Here is a 21,652-nt window from a genome sequence, read left to right on the forward strand (position 1 = left end):
AAGTAACATGGCTTTACTGAAAATCAAGTTCTATACAGAGAGACATACTATATTGTTATGGGAGGACTTAATATTTCAAAATAATCAAAACAACCCAAAAAATCTACCAATTAAAGCAATGCAAGAAAAAATTTTAACTGTATTTTTTAACAGAATGAAAGGCTAATTCTAACTTCACAGAAAAAAATGTTAAGAATTGCCACAAAAATATTATAAAAGGAGAACAATGAGAAGACTTGCCCTACCAAATACATGAAAAACTACAGAAATTAAAACAACGGGGGTGATTTTAGTGCAGGAGAAATAACAAATCAAAGTAATAGAACAGAGTCAAAAGAAATTCACGTGTATATGGTAATTTAGTCTATGATATAAAGGACATTTCATTTACTTCATGGGAAAAAGACAGGCTTTTCTACAAACGGCACTGGGAAAAGTGGCTGCCCATTTGGGATAAACAAATCTGACGTCATATAAAAAAATAAATTCCTGATGACTCAGAAATAGACTCCTGCCCCTCCCAAAATTAAAATATAAAAAAGTTAAAGTATAAGAGAATATTTTCATAGTATTGGGCTGGGGAATGTATTCCCCAGCAAGAATCAAAATATAGAATACATAGATTTGACTACATCTACTTTTATTTTATTTTATTTTTTTAATACTTTATTTATTTATTCATGAGAGTCAGAGAAAGAGAGAGACACAGAGGCAGAGGGAGAAGCAGGCTCCCCGCCTAGCAGGGAGCCTGATGCGGGACTCGATCCCAGGACCCTGGGATCATGACCTGAGCCGAAGGCAGACGCTTAACCATCTGAGCCACCCAGGTGCCCTACATCTACTTTTAAAAATTTAATAAGCAACAGACAAGTAACAGTCCAAGAGAATATATTTCCAACATATGTAACACAGAATATATTTCCAACATATATATATTAATATACAGGGTCTATCAGCATGCTAATAAATCAATTTTAAAAAAGTAAAATGACATGCAGAAAAATGGGATAAGCAATAAAGGAATACAAATTACTAATAAACAAATGAAATATCCTGAACCTCATAATTAACCAAGGAAATGCACCTTAGCACAATAACATCTTTTTTAATTGAGGATGCAACTAATAAAAATTTAAATAACTACAATATCCAGTATTGGCTAAAAATGTAGTAAAATAAAAATATTAAATAGAGTAATATACACTTGTAAAAACCTTTTTTTACAAAGCAATTTGGCACTATCTATCAAAATGTCAAATGTGCACACCATACGACCTAGCAAACCCAATGCTAGGAATCTATTCTAAGGAAATATTCACATGTGTACAAAAGATGGACCTATAAGCACAGTTAATTCTATGTCAAGGACAGAAAATGTACAAGATTGGTCTGGAACATCCCATTATATCAGATAGCAAGCTATCAAAGACTGCTACAGCTATGTCCAAAGGACTCAGGAATCAACCTGAACAGGATGTCACTTGCCAAAGGTGTCACAATTTGAGCATCAATAAGATACTCAAAGGACTAAAACACATCAAATAGGTTTTAAGTCCATGAGTTCAAACTGGTAACTCCCCCAAAATTGTTCACCTTTAGAGGATAAAAGGAAACTAATCCTTTACTTTGAAAACTGGTAAATATAAGGAAAGAATAAAGTATTTATCCTGTCCTTCCTCTGTGAATTATACTACTGGGTAACCAAATAGTAAATGGGGGAATATTTTCTTTATAGAACTATTCCAGTCACTATAATAAAAAAAGGAATGACTGGGGAGTGGGTGGGGGGAGGAATTACTGAATTGGAATATCACCATTTTGAAATCCTTAATAAATTAATAGACCTAGGCATTAAGCACAAATAGCTGGTAAAACAACAGAGAAATAACCAGACATTAGCCTCCTAACAGAACAAAACACTACCCTTGAAGTTGTTCTGCCACTCTCCCAAAAAACACACCTGACTCTGATCTACTATATCCAATTAGCAACTCAAAAAATACAAACGAGAGAGGAACATGTTAAACTACACAAGGATGAAATCAACAAAAGCCCCATTTCTTCAACAAATAAACTGATGAGACAAAAGAAAAAGAAAAAGAGGAATGAAAATAGATTGAGAGACTTAAAAGGGATACCTAAACTTAAATTTTTAAAAAAGCCAAAAGTAAACTGAAGTATTAAAGGGTGTACACCTACTTGGGTGTATGAAACTATACAGAAAAGTAAGGAAGTGTTCACCATAAAAGTATGGACATTAGAAAAACAGGCAAAGAACACAGCAATAGATGTGGCTTATAATAGATGGCTTTTTAAAAAAAGTCTCCTCTATCAGCAAAGGAATAAGTTCTTAAATGTGCCAATATTCATCTATCGAATTCAAATCACACTAAGAATATTATCTCTATGAAATACGGAGAGGTCACAGATTTATGTTGTATCAGAAATTATATAAGAAAAATAAAAAGAGCCATCTCCAGCAAGAGTACAGTAACAAAGTATGGGGGCCTTCATACAATTAAATATTCAACAATCGTGAAAAAAATAAGCACTGAGATTTGGCAAACTGTTAGAAATAATCTATTGAAATTGATTACAGGCATTACCTTATGACCCATTAATTTCACTCCAAGGTAGATCCCTAACAGAAACGTGTAAATGTATGTACCAAAATCCATATGAAAGAAGTCACAGCAGCATCATTCACATTAGCCAAAAGACAGAAACAACCTATGTGTCCATTAATTAATGAACAAAGAAAATGTGGGATATCCATACAACAGACGATTATTCAGCCATAAAAAGAAATGAAGGGCTGATACATGCTATACCACGAATGAACAGTGAAAACATTATGCTAAATGAAAGAAGATATCACAAAAGACCATATATTTTACGATCCCATTTACATGAAATAGCCAGAATAGGCAAATCCACAGACAAAGAAAGCAGACCAGTGGTTGCCAGGAGTTGGAGTCAGGGAGGATTGGAGAATAACTGCCAATTGGTTCAGGGTTTCTTTTTTGAGGCACAAAAATGTTCTATAAATATACTGAAACTCTATAAATATACTAATATGTAGTGAAACTCTATAAATATATTGAAAATCAATGAATTAAATCAATAAATAGAATTAAGTCAGGCATTTTGACAGGTTTCCCCACAAAGTTATACATTTCAAACATATAAATATAATGGTACACGGAATGTCCTTGCATAAGATAAACAAACGAAAGCCAGAATTATAATGTTACTTTTTCAATTTACAATGTTTCACTGTTGACTGGTTTCCACAGATCCATTAACTCTTTATCTCAATGAACACTTTAAAAAGGTCCATTAAGCAGAATTAAAGATCAAAGACACCAGTGTATGAACTGATAAACTAGAAATGGCAATGATTCTGTTGCTATGAAAGCAATTTAAAGCTAAAAGTGGAATAATTTATTACCATCATTCCTTAATTATCATAATATATAATTTGCTACAAAAATTTTAGTTTTAGCTACACATATCAGAATTTCTATTCAGTAGCTACAATAAAATATTAAGTAGAGAGAAAGAGCATTGGGGCTCAACATCATTAACAAAGCAATAATAATGAGCTTTTAAATTACATAGTCATCCATGTGGCAAATTTTTTACCCGCAAATTGCCTTCCACAAGCAAGGTATCAAACACCCAAATAATTTAAGTAAGCATTCTGAACATGCATTGGTACATACCTAATCTTACTCATGATACTTGTTCAAAAATGTTTGCAGAATTAGATATTAGTATAAAAACATCTTTAGAGAAACAAAGTTAATGAGGGATATAATTGAAAAGGAGGCAAAATACAACCATAAATTCCTTACTTTACACTCAAGTAAGAGGCTCAATTAGGAGGCACAATACTGTCTTATATTATAGGTAATATATAAAGGACTACAGGAGAATTTTCAAAATTTTTATTGTAGGAAGTTTTGGGTTTTTTTTGAGACAGGCTGATTATTGTTCCTACCATGTAAATCACGAGAGCGTAGGCAGGGAATAATGGCATTGTGGTAACCAATTTAATTGTTCATAAAGGAATTTTTTAAAAGTTGCAAATAATACTTGCTTTCATACACCAATTCAAGTATTACATGTCATTTCTATATGACATACTATTTAGGAACATTAAACAAGCATATTGAATCCGACTTTATTAAAAATGACTGCACTGTTACTATGTGAGTGAGATATAGGATTTGTAGCATATAAAATCATATCTTATGAATAATAAGCACTTACAAAAAAGGGAAATAAACTTATAAAAGTCTGTATGCTTACCTGAACCACCCAGGGACTGTTGGCAAAGGCCATAATATCTCTCTCTTCCCAGAAAAATGCAGAATCAGATCTTTTTATCATTTCAAACTTACTAAGAAGCTTCATAGCATAAACCTTCTGTGATGCCTTATGACGAACCTGTAGATTTATTAAAACACAAAAATAATTTTGTGAGAGAAAGGTGAACAACATATCATACTATAATTCTATTATTAAAGACTTCAGTTATAAAACAAAATGACCCTTAGCTAACTAATAAAAAGTAAAAGCATAATATCTTTAATGGAAAAAAAGAAAATTCCCAACAGCCTAAATATTTCATGAAATACACAATACCTTTAAATGCTAGGTTCCATAAATTCATAAAGCTTCATTCCTCCATGTTAATTAAGCTAACCAATTTTAAGAACAAGATATTGTTAAATGAGAAATTTTCAAGGTATGTACATGTATCGCTATCTGAACAGAACCTAATAAATTTAGATATCAAGGGATATTTGTGATTTTAAGTCATCTTTATTTCTTTCAAAGCATCCTACTTAAAAGGTTTTTTTATGTTAAGAAAAAAAACTACCACCAACATGATTATTTGAGCAATTCCTTTTTTTTTTTTTAAAGATTTTATTTAATTATTTGTCAGAGAGAGACAGAGCGCCCGTACATGCAGTAGGAGTGGCAGGCTGAGGGAGAAGCAGGCTCCCCACTGAGCAAGGAGCCCAACGCAGGACTCAATCCCAGGACCCTAGGATCATGACCTCAGCCAAAGGCAGATGCTTAACCAACTGAGCCACCCAAGCATCCCTACTTGATCAATTCTTATCTTCCTTATTAGATTATAACTTCCACAAGGGCAAAAACAGTATCTTTTTTTGACCATCATTTTAATCCTAAATATACCACAGCAAACTCTACCACAGAGCCAATAAATACCTAACGATTATAATTGTTAACATTTACTGAATAATTAATAATAAATACTGACTGCTAGCATTTATACTTGGGTATCTAACAGGATGTCCAAAACTGAACTCCAAATCATCACCCCTGAATTTATTCCTCCTACAGTCTTCCCCATTTTAGTAAATGGCATCTTCATCCTTCCAGTTAGTTGCTCTGGCTAAAAATCTTTGGCTCCTCTTTTTCTCTCACACAGCTCATCAAACTCACCAGCAAATCATGTCATTCCTACCTTCAAATAGTTTCAGAATCCAGTCATCTCTGACTACCTCCACTGATAACAACACCCTGATCTAAATCTTTTATGTCCATTACCTACAATAACCTAAACTGGTTTCCCTGCTGTCACTCCCACCCACCCACAGTCTGGTGATCCTTCAAAAACATAAACCATTTCCTGTCACTCCTGTTTTAAAACCCCAATAGTTTCTCATTTCATCTCCGCATGTCTTATTCTCTCTGCCTGGAATCAGCCCTTCAAGCAGGACCCAATCCCTCACTTCCTTCAGATCCCTGCTCAGATGTTACCTTCTAAGTGAGGCCTACTCTGATCAAGCTACTTCAATTTTTCAATTTACAGCCACCCTCAGCTACCCACATATTCCCTATTCCATTCCTTCTTCCTTACTTTTGCTCCATTGCACTTATTACCATCTTATACCTTATTTTTTACTTTTATTTTATTATGTCTTGCACTAGAAATTAAGCCCAATGAAGGCAAGGATTTTTGTGTTTTGTTCACTGCTTAATACACGGTGCCTAGTAAAATGCCTGGCACATAATAACCTCTGAATAAATATTTGCTAAAAGAATGAATTTACTGAGTAGGTGCTTACTACAAAGCAGGCACAGTGTGTTTTCATAAATGTATTATTTAATCTTTGTAACAACCCTAATGAGGTTATTACTTCCCCATGTTACAAATGAGAAATTTGAGGCACAGAGAAATTAACTTGCTGAGGGTTATACAATGAGTAGAAATCAAGATTAAAAGATACAGTAGTCTGGGGCACCTGGGTGGCCAGTTGGTTGTGTCAGACTCTTGGTTTCAGCTCAGGTCATGACTTCTGGGTCGTGAGATAGAGTCCTGTGTCAAGCTCTGTGCTCAGCATAGAGTCTACTTGAGATTCTCTCTCTCCTTCTCCCTCCCCCACCCCGCCCCTTCCTGTGCACTTGCTCGCTCTCTCTGATAAATAAAACCATTTTTTAAAAAATTGAAAATGAAGGTACAGTAGGCTGCATCCAGAATCCACGCTAGTAACCACTTATCTATGCCATTTCTACATATGTACAGCCACTATTAGGATGATTTCCCCAGAACAGGGCCAGATTATAGCACAGTCTTCCATTCAGTTACTGCTCTTTTTCACTCAGAAGTATGCCATTATTTGTACAACAAATTATATGGTCATCCTACTGAGGGTTGGATGAAAGAAGAGGCAACTGAGTTCCTGACAAAAATCTACAGAGATCTAAATGATCTAGCCTATAACCACCTTCCCAATTTAAATCTCATCATTTTCTTTCCCTTGTTCATATTTCAACCATACTTACCACCTTCTTTCAGTTCCTCTAATATACTTTCCTCAAGATCGTTACAGGTACTGGGAAGGTAACAGAAAATCCATCACAGTCCCTGACTTCACCTCTTCCCCAGAGACTAGCTCCTTCATTCAGCTGAAATATAAACTTCTCAAAGGAGTGATCACTCTATCCAAAGTAGGAACTCATTGTTCTCTACCTCAGAACTCCATTTGTTTTCCTAGCATATACCATAACTTGTGATTTTTTTTATGTTGTTTCCTTGTATTTGTCTATCTCCCACATTAGAATATAAGTTCAACAAAGTTAGGGGTTACCCATGCCCATTTTATTCTCTATTATATCCTCAGTGTCAAATACAATGCCAGCACTGGCAATTAAAACAGATACTAAATATTTGATGAATGAATTAATGTCTGTGAAAAAAAAATTTTTTCTATTAATTTGCTATTAATTTGCAGTTTTATGAAAAATCCAACAGGTAATATCTCTCATCAAGTACTGTGCACGTTTAGAATCAGTACTTATATTGATGAAAATAAGGTAAACCAAAGGAATGCTCATGTCCTCCCCAGAGAAGATATGTAAGAACCATCATACTTTACAGATCAGATACTGTATAAAATGAAACAAAATTTTAGAAAAATCATACAATGCTGTACCTTTTTAATAGAGAGATTTTTCCTCCTAACAAACCCCAGTAAGAATACTATTTGTTGTATGGACTTGAGCAAATCACTCACAGAAAAGACAGAAAAAGGTCTTAGCTTTAAACAATAAAGATATATACTCCAAATCATGCATCTTTGGCTATGATACAGAAACTGATACGAACTAGCCCTCACACTGTAAACAACAATCAAAATGGCAAAATATATGAAGCAACAGTTTTCAGGCCCGGTAAATTAGGCAGCACAAGACTATAATCCCTGAGAGGAGAAAAACTCACCAAGTCAACCCCCATAACTGCCCAGACACTCTGCTTGAAGGCAATATCCCAACAAGCATACAAGTGATCATCTAAGCTAAGTACAGTGGTCCTGCTGAATTGAGAAGGCAGAGATCAGAGTTCAAGAAAAATGAGGTAGCTGGATTATGCTGGGCAGGAAACAGGACCTTAAAGAGCTATGCAAAAGGTCTCTAGAAGTACCATATGAGTCCTTTGCCAAGGGCTGGAGTATCCAAAGAGAAAGTACCCAGTTTACCAGGGATCAACTGCTCTGGGCTTGATAACAAAACAGAGACACTGGAGGTTAAATAACATTAGAACAACAATCAACTTCCAGCCAAACAAGAATGGAGAAACCTTGCTATTTCCTGAGCATTCAGGTAAGACAGCTTAGGAGAAAGAACCATGCGCTAAAGCAAGAGGTTCTAGTACTATCTAACAAAGCCTAGTAATGCCAATCCCTAAAAGATCAAAAGGGGAGCAGAGTTTGAGGTTCAGTCCTACCAGTTAAAAGGACTGGGAAACAACTTGGTCTTTTTGCACAAAGTATAAAATTCAGTGTGCACAAGTTAAGGGTGATCATCAGGCAATTGGACAGATTATTAGAATGAAAATCAACACATCAAGGAAAAGTAACTAACAAAAAATCTCTATCATATATCTGTAAGGATCAGTATATATTTTAAAAATTACTTATTGGGGCACTTGGGTGGCTCAGTCGGTTAAGTGTCTTCCTTCGGCTCGGGTCATGATCCCAGGGTCCTGGGATGGAGTCCCACATTGGCTCCCTGCTCAGCGAGGAGCCTGCTTCTCCCTCTCCCCCTGCCACTGCCCCTGTTCGTGCTCTCTCTGTGTCAAATAAATAAATAAATGCTTAAAAAAAATAATCTAGGCATTGAAAAAATAAATAAGTAAATAAAAAGTACTTATTAGGCACAAAAGTGTGACTCATCATCAAGAAAAAAAGCAGTCAATAGAAAACAACCCCCAAAACACTGACCTTAGCTAACAAACACTTTAAGTAGCTCTTACAAATATGTTGGAATAACTAAAGGAAAATATGTTAAAGAAAAAAAGGAAAAAGTAGTCACAATGAGTGAATAGAGGAAAATATCAACAGAGAAATACAAACCGTAAAAAAGAAACTAGAATTTCTTTAACTGAAAAATAACAAAAATGAAAAATTCATTAGAAGGGCTTAATAAAGAATGGAGACAGAAGAGAAGTCTGTGAACCTGAAGATAAATCAATGTGGAGAATAAGGAGAAAAACAAATAAATGAAAATGAAACAATGACTCCGGGGCCTGAAAAGCAATTAAACAGTATAAAATATGGGTAAATATAAATAGACTAAACACTCCAATTCATAAACAGAAATTATCAAAATTGATTAAAAAGGCAAAACCTAATCTCATATATTTTAAATATTAAGACCAAATAGATTGAAAATAAAAGGACTTTTAGAAAAAGATGTACCACACAAACAGCAAAGATAAGAACACTGACAGAGCAATATTAGTAACAAATAAAGTAGACTTCAAAGCAAAGAAAAAAGGGGGGTAAATGCAGATAAAAGGAGTAAAATTCACCAGTAAGGCATAAAAGTTCTAAATATGTATGCATCTAATAAATGAGCTTTAAAATTCATGAAACAAAAAATGACAGAACTAAAGACAGAAACATACAAATCCCTAGTTTTAGTTGGAAATTTTAACATCCCCTCTCAGTATTTGATATAATAAGTAAACCAAATATCACTATGGATATAAAGAAAATACAGGCCAGAAGAAAAACTGCCTGATCAAGTAACAATTACAAAAGTTAATATATCAATAAGTTATATAACTTCTCATTTTAAAATATTTTAAATTTAAAATTTGAAGTGTTTTGATATGCTTTAATTTTACATAAAAAGAATTCTATATGCAAAGGGTCAAAGTTATGATAAGGGTCACAGATTATATCTTTTATATTAAATTATGAAACTAGAATAACAATTCCTTTTATTTGTAGACATTTATAGAACGCTGAAAATAAACACATGTGAAAGCAATATGAAAACATGGGTGGTGGGCACGGAATTAGGAGATAAAGGATCCTCATCTGAAAACCAGAAATCCCTTCCACAACAGATAGACCAGATTTTTAACTGATTTGTATCGAACTAGCAAATTGGCTCAAAGCAAATGCCCATTCCAGCAATGCTGTTAAATGTTATAAAAAAATGCTTAAAACATTATTAGAAAGAGGTTGCTAAGGTACTACTTCTTCCATATTTTTGCCACTCTTCAAATCTACATTTATTCTAAGAACAAATCAGATTTTGAATGTTTCTTATTTCATTACCAAAGCAATCCATAAAACATTTAGGGTCAGTCAATTACTTTATACTGTAATATTACTTACCCTTGACTCATGTCATGACAACAGTTTTAAAAATTCTGTAAAGCACAGCTATGAACAAAAACTAAAAGATGTTTGCCAGCTGACAGAAAACAGTTAAATATTTATTTATTTTTAATTATTTTTTTGAGAGAGAGAGAGAGAGAGCGCAAGTGCGAGCGGGGGGTGAGCGGGGTGAGAGGGAGAGAGAGAGAGAATCTTAATCAGGCTCCACACCTAGCACAGAGCCTGACATGGGGCTCAATCTCACTACCCTGAGATCATGACCTGAGCCGAAATCAAGACTTGGATGCTTAACCAACTGAGTTACCCAGGCGCCTCTATTTTTAATCTTTTATATCTGAATTAACTAAACAAAAACAAACCTAGAACAAAAAGACCATTCAAATACACAAAAAAGTCATACAGTATAAGTATATTTCTCTGAACATGAGAAACATGCTTATTCACTTTACTTTGACTGATTCTTTATGCAACATTACTTCTCTCTCTGCACTTCCACAGCACTTGCAACAATCTAATATTATAATTAGTTGTATACATGTCTGCTTCATAAGCTCCTTTAGGCAGAGTATAAATTTTCATTTGTGGGGTTGCCTTGTGGTTGGCAAAATGCTGAATATCCAATTCAACAAATTCAACAAAATTATGGCTATGTCTATATGAGAGCTATAAAATTTTTAATAAATAAAGACTATTTTGCCTAAATGCTCTATTTAATGAGGCCTGAATTTCATTTAAACTATTGGGATAGGATACTTAACTGGCTCATAACACAAAAGTCAGGAACTACCAGCTTGTAGTCTTTGACTTGATCTACAGAACAAACATTAAGAGGCAATAGTTGTATTCATGCCAAACATCTACCTCATACTTTTAAAATTCATTAGCACTAGTATTACAAAGTACTACAATAAAGCGCTTACTTTAGAAAAGCTGGTTTCCATTGATCTTCCTTCTGAGGATGTATCTTTCTGAATGATTCTATTATAATCTCCCTCAGCATCTCTGTACACTCCCCTTTGTTCCTCCTCTATTCAATATGGATGGATAAACAGTCAGATATAGGAGCTATTCATTACCATACTGTACAGAGTACTGCTTAAAAGCATGGATTTAGATGTCAATAAACCTTTGCAAAAATCTTAGCTGTTCATGAACTATGGGGCCAACTTACTTAACCCTTCTAAGTTTCAGGATGTCATCTATGTAAGAATCTCACAGAACTGTTGCAAAGATAAAATGAGACTATGACTATAAATACTTCGCACACAGAATATACTCGATGAAAATGTTAGCTAACACCACCATAGACAAATAGAACTTAGTTCATTCTATCATGAACCTTTACATGTGTTTCCCTTATGTCACTACACTGAGTATGTGACAGACAAAAAAGCTGCTCCTATTCTCTAAATGATATTCTACCCCCAGCATATATATATAACACAAAAAAAAGGGTCTAAGGGTTAACAGTGGCTTTATCTGAAATGACAGAATTCTGGGTGATTTCTATGTTCTTATATTTGCTTAATTTTATTTTCTATAGCAAATATGTACTTCTTAAAAAAATTTTTTAAGCAGATGAAACTTCCCTAAGTGTAGCTAGAGAAAAGACATGCTTGGAAAATCCTAAAATGGACCTAGATCTCATAGAACATTTATGGACAAAAAATTTTCAAAAATTATTCTAACCAAAATGCCCCATTTGAGATTTTCAAATTCGTCTTTTAGTATCAAAAATTACAATAGATTATTTTTATAAGATCCAGTTTGACAGACTGAAGCAGTTAATGTGTGCTGCTAAGGTTTTCACTAAAAATGTCTGGTTGTGGCAGCCAAGACTGGATGAGGAAATACAGGAATTACAAAAGCATGGAGGGAAGGAGATAATTCTTGCAACTCAGAAATAACTCTGTAACCAGTGAAGAGCCTGTTTTACTCCAAAAAAGGAATTAAAAATTTGAGTTGACATGACAAGTGTTAGAAAATCGTTTCCCCTATACTCTTTCCTTCTGGTTGATTCTACTTTAAAAGCTTAGTTTAAACCAATTAAATTAAAAGCAAGCCAGTGGGAAAGGAAAAAAACGAACAAGATCCTCATCTCATATCTGACTTGAGTCTGTCACAGAGCCTGTATCTTTTTTGCACATTCGATCCCAGGAAACATCTGAGCCCAGGGATTACGAGGAATCACAATCAATTCACTTCAATAAAAACTTTCTATGTTTCAGGTTCTGTGTTGTACAGGATATAAAAAGACAAGAAAAATCCAATCACGGATATGATCTGGCTGCACACACACATCACTTACCAATGTCTACAGTTGGCACTGACAAATCCCTACATAGTGAGGGCTCTCCCTTTCTCCTTGCAGCTCTACAGATATTCCTCCTAAACTGTGTACTTAACTAAAGATAATCTCCCCAGATTTGGCAAACTTTTTTCAGATAAGCAGCTATGACCCCTGATGGGAATGCCAAAAGTATTCTAAAGACATGGTTCCTACTCTCAAAAAATTTACAATATAAAAGGATTCAAAGAAATATACACATAAACTACAGTATAAGAAATAATATGGTAAGTTACATAAATGTATTAAATTAAAACATGCAGTGGAAAGATCACTCTCAGATAAAGGGTAGAAAGGAGAATAATAAGAAAAAGTTTTCCTTTAAAATGAACACAGAGAGAAAGTGAAACATGATTGAAGAAACAGTCAAGAAAACAAAGAGCATTCTCAGAATGAGTAGCCTGCCCAGAATGAATAGTATAAAGGAAAATAAGGGTTAAAAGATAAAATTGGTGACATCTTTTAAAAAGGGCCTAGAAGGCCAGGATGAAGACTTCGTGCTTCATTTAGTAGTTAAGGGAGCCATGAATTGCAAATGAGAGATACAATGAATATATTTTAAAAAGTTCAAATTGGCAGCAGTTTATATTAGGCAGATAGATCTGTATTTCCCATCCTTTAAATATTGAGATATAGACAGATGGGGAAATAAGGAAAACAGAAAACATGTTAGAAAAGTCCCTAACTGATTCTATTATATACCCACACCCAAAATGGGACAGGATTGATACATGAAAATACAAGAATATGAAGTATGGGGAAAACAGTCAGTGAAACAGTAATGTGGGTCCACCTGAGCCTGGATAGCATAAATTACAGATTTAATAAGCACAGTCCTGATAATTTCTCCATCAGCACCTGCCAAACCAAAATCAACAGTCCAATGGTGAAACATTGTTAGCAGAAGTGGAAAGCAAAGTAAAATATAAAGGAGATGCTCAATATTTGACCGGGAACAAAAGGTATCTTGGATGACAGTGGTGACAGTGAACAACAACAAAAAAAAGACTAGAGAACTGTTATGAGCAGGACTTACTGAAAAATTAAACTTAAGAAATGAACAAAAGAGAAATCAATAATGATTTCTAATTTTTTGGCTTGAGCAACAAGGTTGATAGTGGAGTCATTTATTAAGATGTGTTACACATTTGTGGATAAGTTAGAGAGGGAATCAAGCATTCTAATTTCACATGTTTTAGATGTGACACATCTTAATGGAGATGTCAAATAAGCCATCATGGATATGAGTTTAGAGAGCAAACTAGAAAATTTTGAGCAGCAGCTATGAATCTGAGCCTTGACATCATATAGATTATATTTAAAGTCACAGGAATAGTAGAGTGCACCTTAGGAGAGAATGCAGATCAAAGAGCTGAGCCTTTGGAACTATGATATTTAGTAGAAGTCAGGTGGAGAATGAACCACTAAGGAAACGAAGAAAGAAGAGCCAGTAAATAGGAAAGAGTGGTATTTCAAGAAAGGAGAACAACTGAATACTAGTAAGAGGAGAGTGAAACCCCATGAAGCCAATAAGGTAACTTATAAAGTCTGTATTTATTGGCTCAGAAAAATGATTATGACCATACAACAAAGAAAATCAACTATGAAGTCCTCTACCTACGTTCAAGTCTCCGTTCAACTACTTGGTAGTTATGTGAACTTTGGCAGGTTGTTCATCCTATCTATCTGAACTTCCCCATCTGTCAAATGGGCATGATAGTAATAACATCTAAAGGAGTGCTATGAAGACTAGTTACTATATAGAAGTTGCTTAAAAGCCTGCCTGTAATGTTGTAACTGCTATAAAAGTGTGTGTTATTATTTAATGTTACATAAAAAACCCATAAATTACAAAACCACATATATATAATATGATCCCTTAATACAAAGAAGACAACCCATACGTTATGCATATCTTTAGAAGAAATGGAAGTCAGAAAGCTATACATCAAAGTAATAAAAGTAGTGGGACAATCAGGGATTTTAAAAAGTATAATGATGGCTTACTTTCTTATTCTACTATGAACCTACCTGTTGTATAAATAAAAGAATTTTTATTTTTAAGGGAGAATAACTGGCATTGATGCAATTTTTATAACTCGAGAAAGATTTTAACTTTCCTAAAAAGAAAATAATTACAATAAAATATAAATATCCACTGAAAATAATTTGGCCTTAGTTTTGTTAACAGTTCCCAAATGTTTCCAATTATCAAATCACTAAAAGGATATCAAAAGGCTAGTAACCTTTATGTTTGAAAATGAAATAAAGAGAAGACATGATAAAAGGAGATTTTCACATTTTATTCTACCCAATTCTAAGCAACTTAGACCTTTAAGATTGAGAATGCATTCATATATTAATTTGTGTAGTTTTACATAAAACAACCACTAGGAAAAATGTAATGAGCACTTTTCTTTTCTTTTTTTTTTCTTTAAGTAGGCTCCAAGCCCAGCATGAAACTCAATGCAGGGCTTGAACTCCTGACCCTGACATCAAGACCTGAGCTGAGATTAAGAGTAGGACAACTAACTGACTGAGCCACCGAGGTGCCCCTAATGAACGCTCTTCTTAAGAAAAATGAGTAGGCAACATCACGAAACCAACGAAAGATAATGTCCCCAAACTCTAAAATAAGAAGATAAAACTTCAAAAACAAAAATGCTAAAAATATTTCCACTATTAACCATGAAGTCTTGTTTTTATACATCTCCCCCAAATAAAGAATCATAATTAGGTAATTTTTAACAAATATGCACTACATTTAAGAAAGTTAACTTAGAACTCTATTTTTAGAACCTAGACCACAACTTCTTTTTGAAACCTAAATAGCAGCTAGCTCAAAATAAAACCTCCATGAATGCAGGTACCTTGTCTGAGTAGTTTACCTATACAATGTATTGTCAATGCTTATCATGGTACCAGACATTACATAAACATTTGCTAATCAATTAACCAAAGGAATATTGAAGAACAATGTATAATTCTATTAATAGAGATTAAGACTAAATACCTATCTTAAGAACACATTTGCAAGGCTAGAATTTGTAAGTTTCTTTTTCAAAGAAAACATTATGTGCAAGGTAAGTGAATAACCATAAACAAAGTAAGCATGCATATCTGTTCAAAAAAGTAATCTCACTGAAAAGTTCATCCCAACATACATACACACTGTAACAGGATGAACTGTGTGCTATGTGCCGCCCCCACCCCTGTTATATTTTAAAACCCTGACCTCTAGTACCTCAGAATGTGACTGTATTTGGAGACAGGGACATCAAAGAGGTGATTAAGTTAACATGAGGCTATTAAGTGACTGGTGTCCTTCTAAGAACAGGCAATTAGGACATACAGAGTGACACATCAGGCACATGCAAGCAGAGAGGAAAGACCATGTCAGGACACAACAGAAGGTGGCCATCCACAAGCCAAGGAGAGAGGCCTCAGGAGAAACCAAACCTGCCGACACCTTGATTTTGAACTTGTAGCCTCCAGAACTATGAGAAAATAAATTTCTGCTGGTTAAGCCACAATTAGTGGTATTTTGTTATGGTGGCTCTAGCGAACCAACACATATAAATACATATAAAAGGTAGAGCAAGACTTCTGATTATTTATTTAAAATTAAAACATTTAAATTCATAAATGCATAGGAACTGACAAAAGTGACAACAGATAATATTTACTTAATACCTACAATGTGCCAGATCCCGGTAAGTACCACACATGCACAGCCTAATTTAATCCTCACAAAAAATCTTGTTACGTTCTATTATTAGTGCTACTCCAAGATAAGGAAATTAAAGCTTTGATGACAGGAAATCTATATACTGTAGAATGGAAACTAAAGTAGTTGACTTTGACTATTCTTCCAAAGTACTGATCTTAATCAATATACTATACTGAATAATATTATTGTCCATAAAAATGAGATGTGAAAAACAATCCAAAAACAATAGTGATAACAGATAAAATCATCCATGTCCCAGACTTTTCATGATATAAAAACATAAAATGTACATCACCTCTATAGATAGGAAAAAAAAGACAATAAACTAAACAAATTTTGCCCTCCTCGAATTATAAAACTTTTCAATCTATCAGAAAATGCCTTTTTCAGGTGAGGAAATCTATGCCCAAATAAACTAAATGACTTGGCACTTTCCTGACTCTTGACATTTTCACATGCTATTCCCTCTGTTTTTTGACTCCCGCCCTACTCCCTCTTTTTCATGTGACTACCTCCTTTACATCGTATCTCCATTGTCATTTTCTCATAGTGAGGCCTTTCCTAACACCCGCACCTGAATTAAGCACAACCCTCCATTTTTCTCTCATAACATCCAGATCTTTTCCTTCAAGTATTTATCATAATTTGAAAATACTTTACTTGTTTAAAGTAAAATTCTTTTCTCCTCCACAAAACTACCACTTCCAGAAAGATTGAAGCTATGCTATTGTATCTTTAAGAGGCTAGCACAGGGCGCCTGGGTGGCTCAGTTGGTTGAGCGACTGCCTTCGGCTCAGGTCATGATCCTGGAGTCCCTGGATCGAGTCCCGCATCGGGCTCCCTGCTTGGCAGGGAGTCTGCTTCTCCCTCTGACCCTCCCCCGTCTCATGTGCTCTCTCTCATTCTCTCTCTCTCAAATAAATAAATAAAATCTTTAAAAAAAAAAAAAAGAGGCTAGCACAGCTCCTGAAATGTAACAGATCCTGATTATTCATTGATGGATGGATAAATGAACCATTTTCTGTGTGACAATGAACTGCTAACATTTACTAAGCACTTCTATATTCCAAGAACTGTTCCAAATTTAATTACATTTAATTGTCCCAGTAACCCTATGGGGTAAAAGTGTCATTGTTATCTTCATTTAACAGATAAGAAACTGAGGCACAGAGTGATTAAGTAACTTGTCTGCACTGACAGCTAGTCAGTTAGAATTCAACCATAAGTAGTCTGATTCTAGCTCTTAAATACTTTGGTATAGCTGCTGTGACACACCAAAGTTACTTTTACAACAAGAATTTTCTTTTAGAAACTGACTGGTGGGCCCTTTGTGGTATTTTTAACTTGGCTAAAAAGTATTTCACAAGGAAAGACAAATTTGCACCTACTACTGTAAAACTTTCTTCAGATGACTAGAAAAACATAATCATAAAGATGTGCCAAATGTGGAACACTGCCTACAGATCTGTCAAACCAATTTATCTACAACATACAAAGCAACTTTAAAAGACTATGAAAGAAGCACTTGGACTTTTCCTTTTCAATCTCATCCTTCTTTTAAAAAGTCCATGCCAAAGGTAACAGAACCAAGAGCTAAAGCCAAAACAAACATGCTCCAACTTCTTGGGTCAAGTCATCAGATTAATGGAATGTTAAAATATTTTTCATTTTTAAAAACATGTGACTTTGTTTCTGCATGTTTTGTGGACAAAATAAAATTTGGAACGGAAAATTAACAACAAAAATAAAAGCCTTTTCTTTTCCTTTCTTGAATGTACTGAAATTGAATGATCAAATTCACCTAACGCAGAACAATGACTACATTGCCATAAAAACATGACAAGTCAGGATCTGTCATATTTCCTTCAAAAAACAGAACTCCAAATTCTAGTCTCTCCTCTTTATCTACACTAAATCCTGAGTATGAAGAAACAATGTATTTATTTTATATACTTGTAGTATGAATCTATGTATCAAATAGGCAATAGTAACAGTGGCTAACACTTAAGGAACACTATAACTAGGCTTATTTATTTTTAATTCACTTAATCCCCTACAAGAACCCCATTACATAGGCATTATCATCTGTATTCTATAGTTTGGAACTCAGGGAGATTGAGAAACTTGTCTATACTCACCATGATCTTTGAGTTAGACCATGGCAGAAGTAGGATTCAACTACTTTATATTTTCCCTATCTTACAGGACCTTCCATAACTCAACTGTCACAAAATCTAATCTCTGACCCTCAACCCATGGGCATTCTACTAGCCAAGGCTTCACCACTTTCACTGACTCAAAACAAAGCAAAAATAGCATTACTTTCAAAGGCAGCCCACTCCTCAAATCTACTCCATGTTAACTTCTCAATTCCTTCCACCACACCTCAGAGGGCATTGTTTCAAGTCCCTGAGCATTTCATCCCTCGAGTACTCTCTATTAATGTGCCCTTTAAAACAGGGCAAGAGAGCATCTAGAATGAATAAATGATGCAGTATGGCCCAATCATCTCAAAATAGAGAAAGCCTATATCAAAGCAATCCAAACTTTCTTTACTATTTTGGGCAGCCACATCACCAATGACTCTTGCTTGGTTTACATTCAAGGAAATTTGTTCTTTAATTCATAATTACTGTTAAGGAATCTACCTCTTGAGTTCTTCACCTCTAAGTATAGGTTTTTCCTCTGGTTAAATTTCACTTCTTCTATCTGGCCAATGACCTTCCCAACTGATTATTTCTGGATTTTGGCTTATCATTTGAAAACATCCTCATACTTCAGTTTTAACTCATTTGTAAGATTACTCAACATGTCACCATTCCCTTCATACAATAAATGCCTCATTAATAAAACCATGAATAGGAGAACAAACCTGTCCCTGGGGATCTCTGTCCAAGGTACCACTTATGCCTTCATCAGCCTCCTTAGAATACATCTATTAGTTAGAATTAGCAATAATCATGCCTCGGATAAACCTCACTGGCTACGCAAAGCTGCCGACTGATATCCTTATTCACTGACATTTTTCCATATCCTCTTCAAGTATATCAGACTTTCTGAAATATTTAATAGATGTATATCACACCTATTACACCACCCTGATCTACAAGTTCAACAGACCTATCAAAGAAGAGATTAAAGAGATGACAAAGACAAAAGTTAGTCTGTCATGACTTGTTCCCAAAGAAGCTATGCTGATACACAGTGAGCAGTGCTTTTCTCAAGCTCCATCAAAAAAAGTATAACAGTGTTGAGTGAAAAACACTGTTGAGTGACCCCATAATTTGAACAAAGACAATAATCTGTAAGCACAAAACAGCAGAGTTTCATACTCAAGTGATGAAAATAGGAATATTATTACAGTTCCTAATTAATATATAAACGAAATATTTATTACAAACATTTATAATATTTCCAGTTGGTACCACTTTTGTCTGCAAAGATAAATTTCATATTAAATGTCTTTGTTGGGTTACTAATATATCTAAATAAATCTCAGTTAAACAAAAATGTTATTAATCTTAACACATTAAATAAAAACACAATAGTTCTTGGAATATTAGCTGCTACACGGGTCATGTGTGAAATCAAGTTGGCCTAATATATCCTAAATCTCAGTGTTTCAGCACTGGAAGAGACCTGGTGTTTATCGTTTACAAGTACCTCCTTTTATAGATGAAGACACTCAGGTTCTCTGAGATGGAATGACTTGACCAAGCTCACAAAACTAACTCTGGCATGGCTGGGCATAAAAATAAGATCTACTCAGAGGCTACTGATAATATTTCACAAAACCCTGTCTTCAAAAATAAAATAACAATAAAACAACACTTTCTTACCAGCTGCACTTCACCAAAAGCACCTCTTCCAATAACTTTAACAACATCATAGTCTTCTGCCTTCATCTGTAGACCTCTGATTTTTTTCACAATTTTCTCATCTGCAATAAAAAGATCATATTTATAAGGAATACTTTTAAATAATCACTATATTTGATGGTGATTAACTAACAATAAAAAATTTTTTAAAAATCACTATATTTGTAAACAGATTTTTACTTCAAGAAACCGGATTTAGTTTTTAGCTAAATCTGTCAGTTTTCAAAGGTTACTATTTAAAAATCCAAGACACATACTAACTTTACATCAAAGAACCAAAACTCTATGGTTTATTAACACATAAAACAAACAATACTGACTACAAAAAAGCAGCAGTTAAGCTATTCCATTTCTGACTCTGTTGCTTGACAAGATGACAGCTAAAACAGTGATGACCCACACAGTCCTAGAGTGCATTCTGAATCATGACAGAGAGCTGCTATGACATTACTTGCAAGGCTAATCTTAGTAATAAATTTTAATAGCCTACTTCTTTGAAAAGTAGTAATCACATATTATAGGTATGGTAACTATAGACAAGATTGTTTAATTATGAAAATAGCCCAGTCTCTGACAATTCCAACTTAAAAAGCTTACTGTGTTGATATAAACTATATATTGAATTATTTTGAGAATTTATCCTTAGAATTCAACCTCATTTACACCTTCACTGCAACATCAATACTGGCAAATATTAAGTTACTGCATATATGACAATAATTGTTATCACATTATCTTTCATTAGCTAGATTGAAATGTCTACATTTATATAAACATAAAGCTCATTAAGTCTCCTGGGTAATGTAAACCTAAGTCTTAATATTGTTAATATTAATTTAAAAGTTCTCTTTGAGCTGCCATATATAACCTATCCTGAAATCATCAGTCTCAATAATTTATACAAAATCTTGAACTCTACCTACTTTACAAACTGCAACTAGTTCTGAGGTTTTGCTTTGAAAATAAAGAATGCTAGTATTCAAATAGCAAGCTAAAAAATACTTAAGGTTAATAATGTATAGACTGTAATATAAATCTCATCAAAAGTATAGTGATAGGATCAAATATAAAGTTTACTCACATCTATTTAAAAAATTATCTATATTCTTGTTTTTTCTCAAAGCAGGAAAATCCAAATCAAGGACCAAGGAATTTAAGCCATCCTGTTTAACAAAAAATAAAAAAGGAAGAAGAAAGTTGTTACAATTTCCAAGTATTCAAAAAGTCTTTAAATTTTATTATATGTTGTTCTTGCTAAATATCAATCCACTTTGATATGAAATTGCCCAGTGGCTCCATATCTAACAGCCCTAACTTGTTTGCTAACTTCTGCCAGAAAATATGAATGATCCTATCATGTTCTCCTTTGTTATTTTAGCCAATAGAAAAATGTCATTTATGTATGTAGGTCTTTATTTATTTATTTGGAGAGGTGGGGAGGGGCAGAGGAAGAGGGAAAGAGAATCTTAAGCAGGCTTCACACCCAGCACAGAGCCCGAGGACGGGCTCAAGCTCACAACCTGAG

General features: G+C 34.2%; 1 protein-coding gene across 1 annotated transcript in view; it reads right to left on the minus strand.

Moving 5' to 3' along the window:
- The window catches only part of ROCK2 (Rho associated coiled-coil containing protein kinase 2), a 139,416-nt gene that overhangs the window by 56,824 nt on the left and 60,940 nt on the right, over positions 1 to 21,652 (minus strand). Inside the window, exons 2-4 of the mRNA XM_044918870.1 lie at positions 21,209 to 21,290; positions 20,089 to 20,189; positions 4,315 to 4,452 (exon numbers count right to left, since the gene is read on the minus strand). Coding sequence (XP_044774805.1) covers positions 4,315 to 4,452; positions 20,089 to 20,189; positions 21,209 to 21,290 — 321 coding nt within the window. The remainder of the gene's footprint in view (positions 1 to 4,314; positions 4,453 to 20,088; positions 20,190 to 21,208; positions 21,291 to 21,652) is intronic.

Source organism: Neomonachus schauinslandi, chromosome 10 (genome assembly GCF_002201575.2).
Source record: "Neomonachus schauinslandi chromosome 10, ASM220157v2, whole genome shotgun sequence".
NCBI classification, from domain to species: Eukaryota; Metazoa; Chordata; class Mammalia; order Carnivora; family Phocidae; genus Neomonachus; species Neomonachus schauinslandi.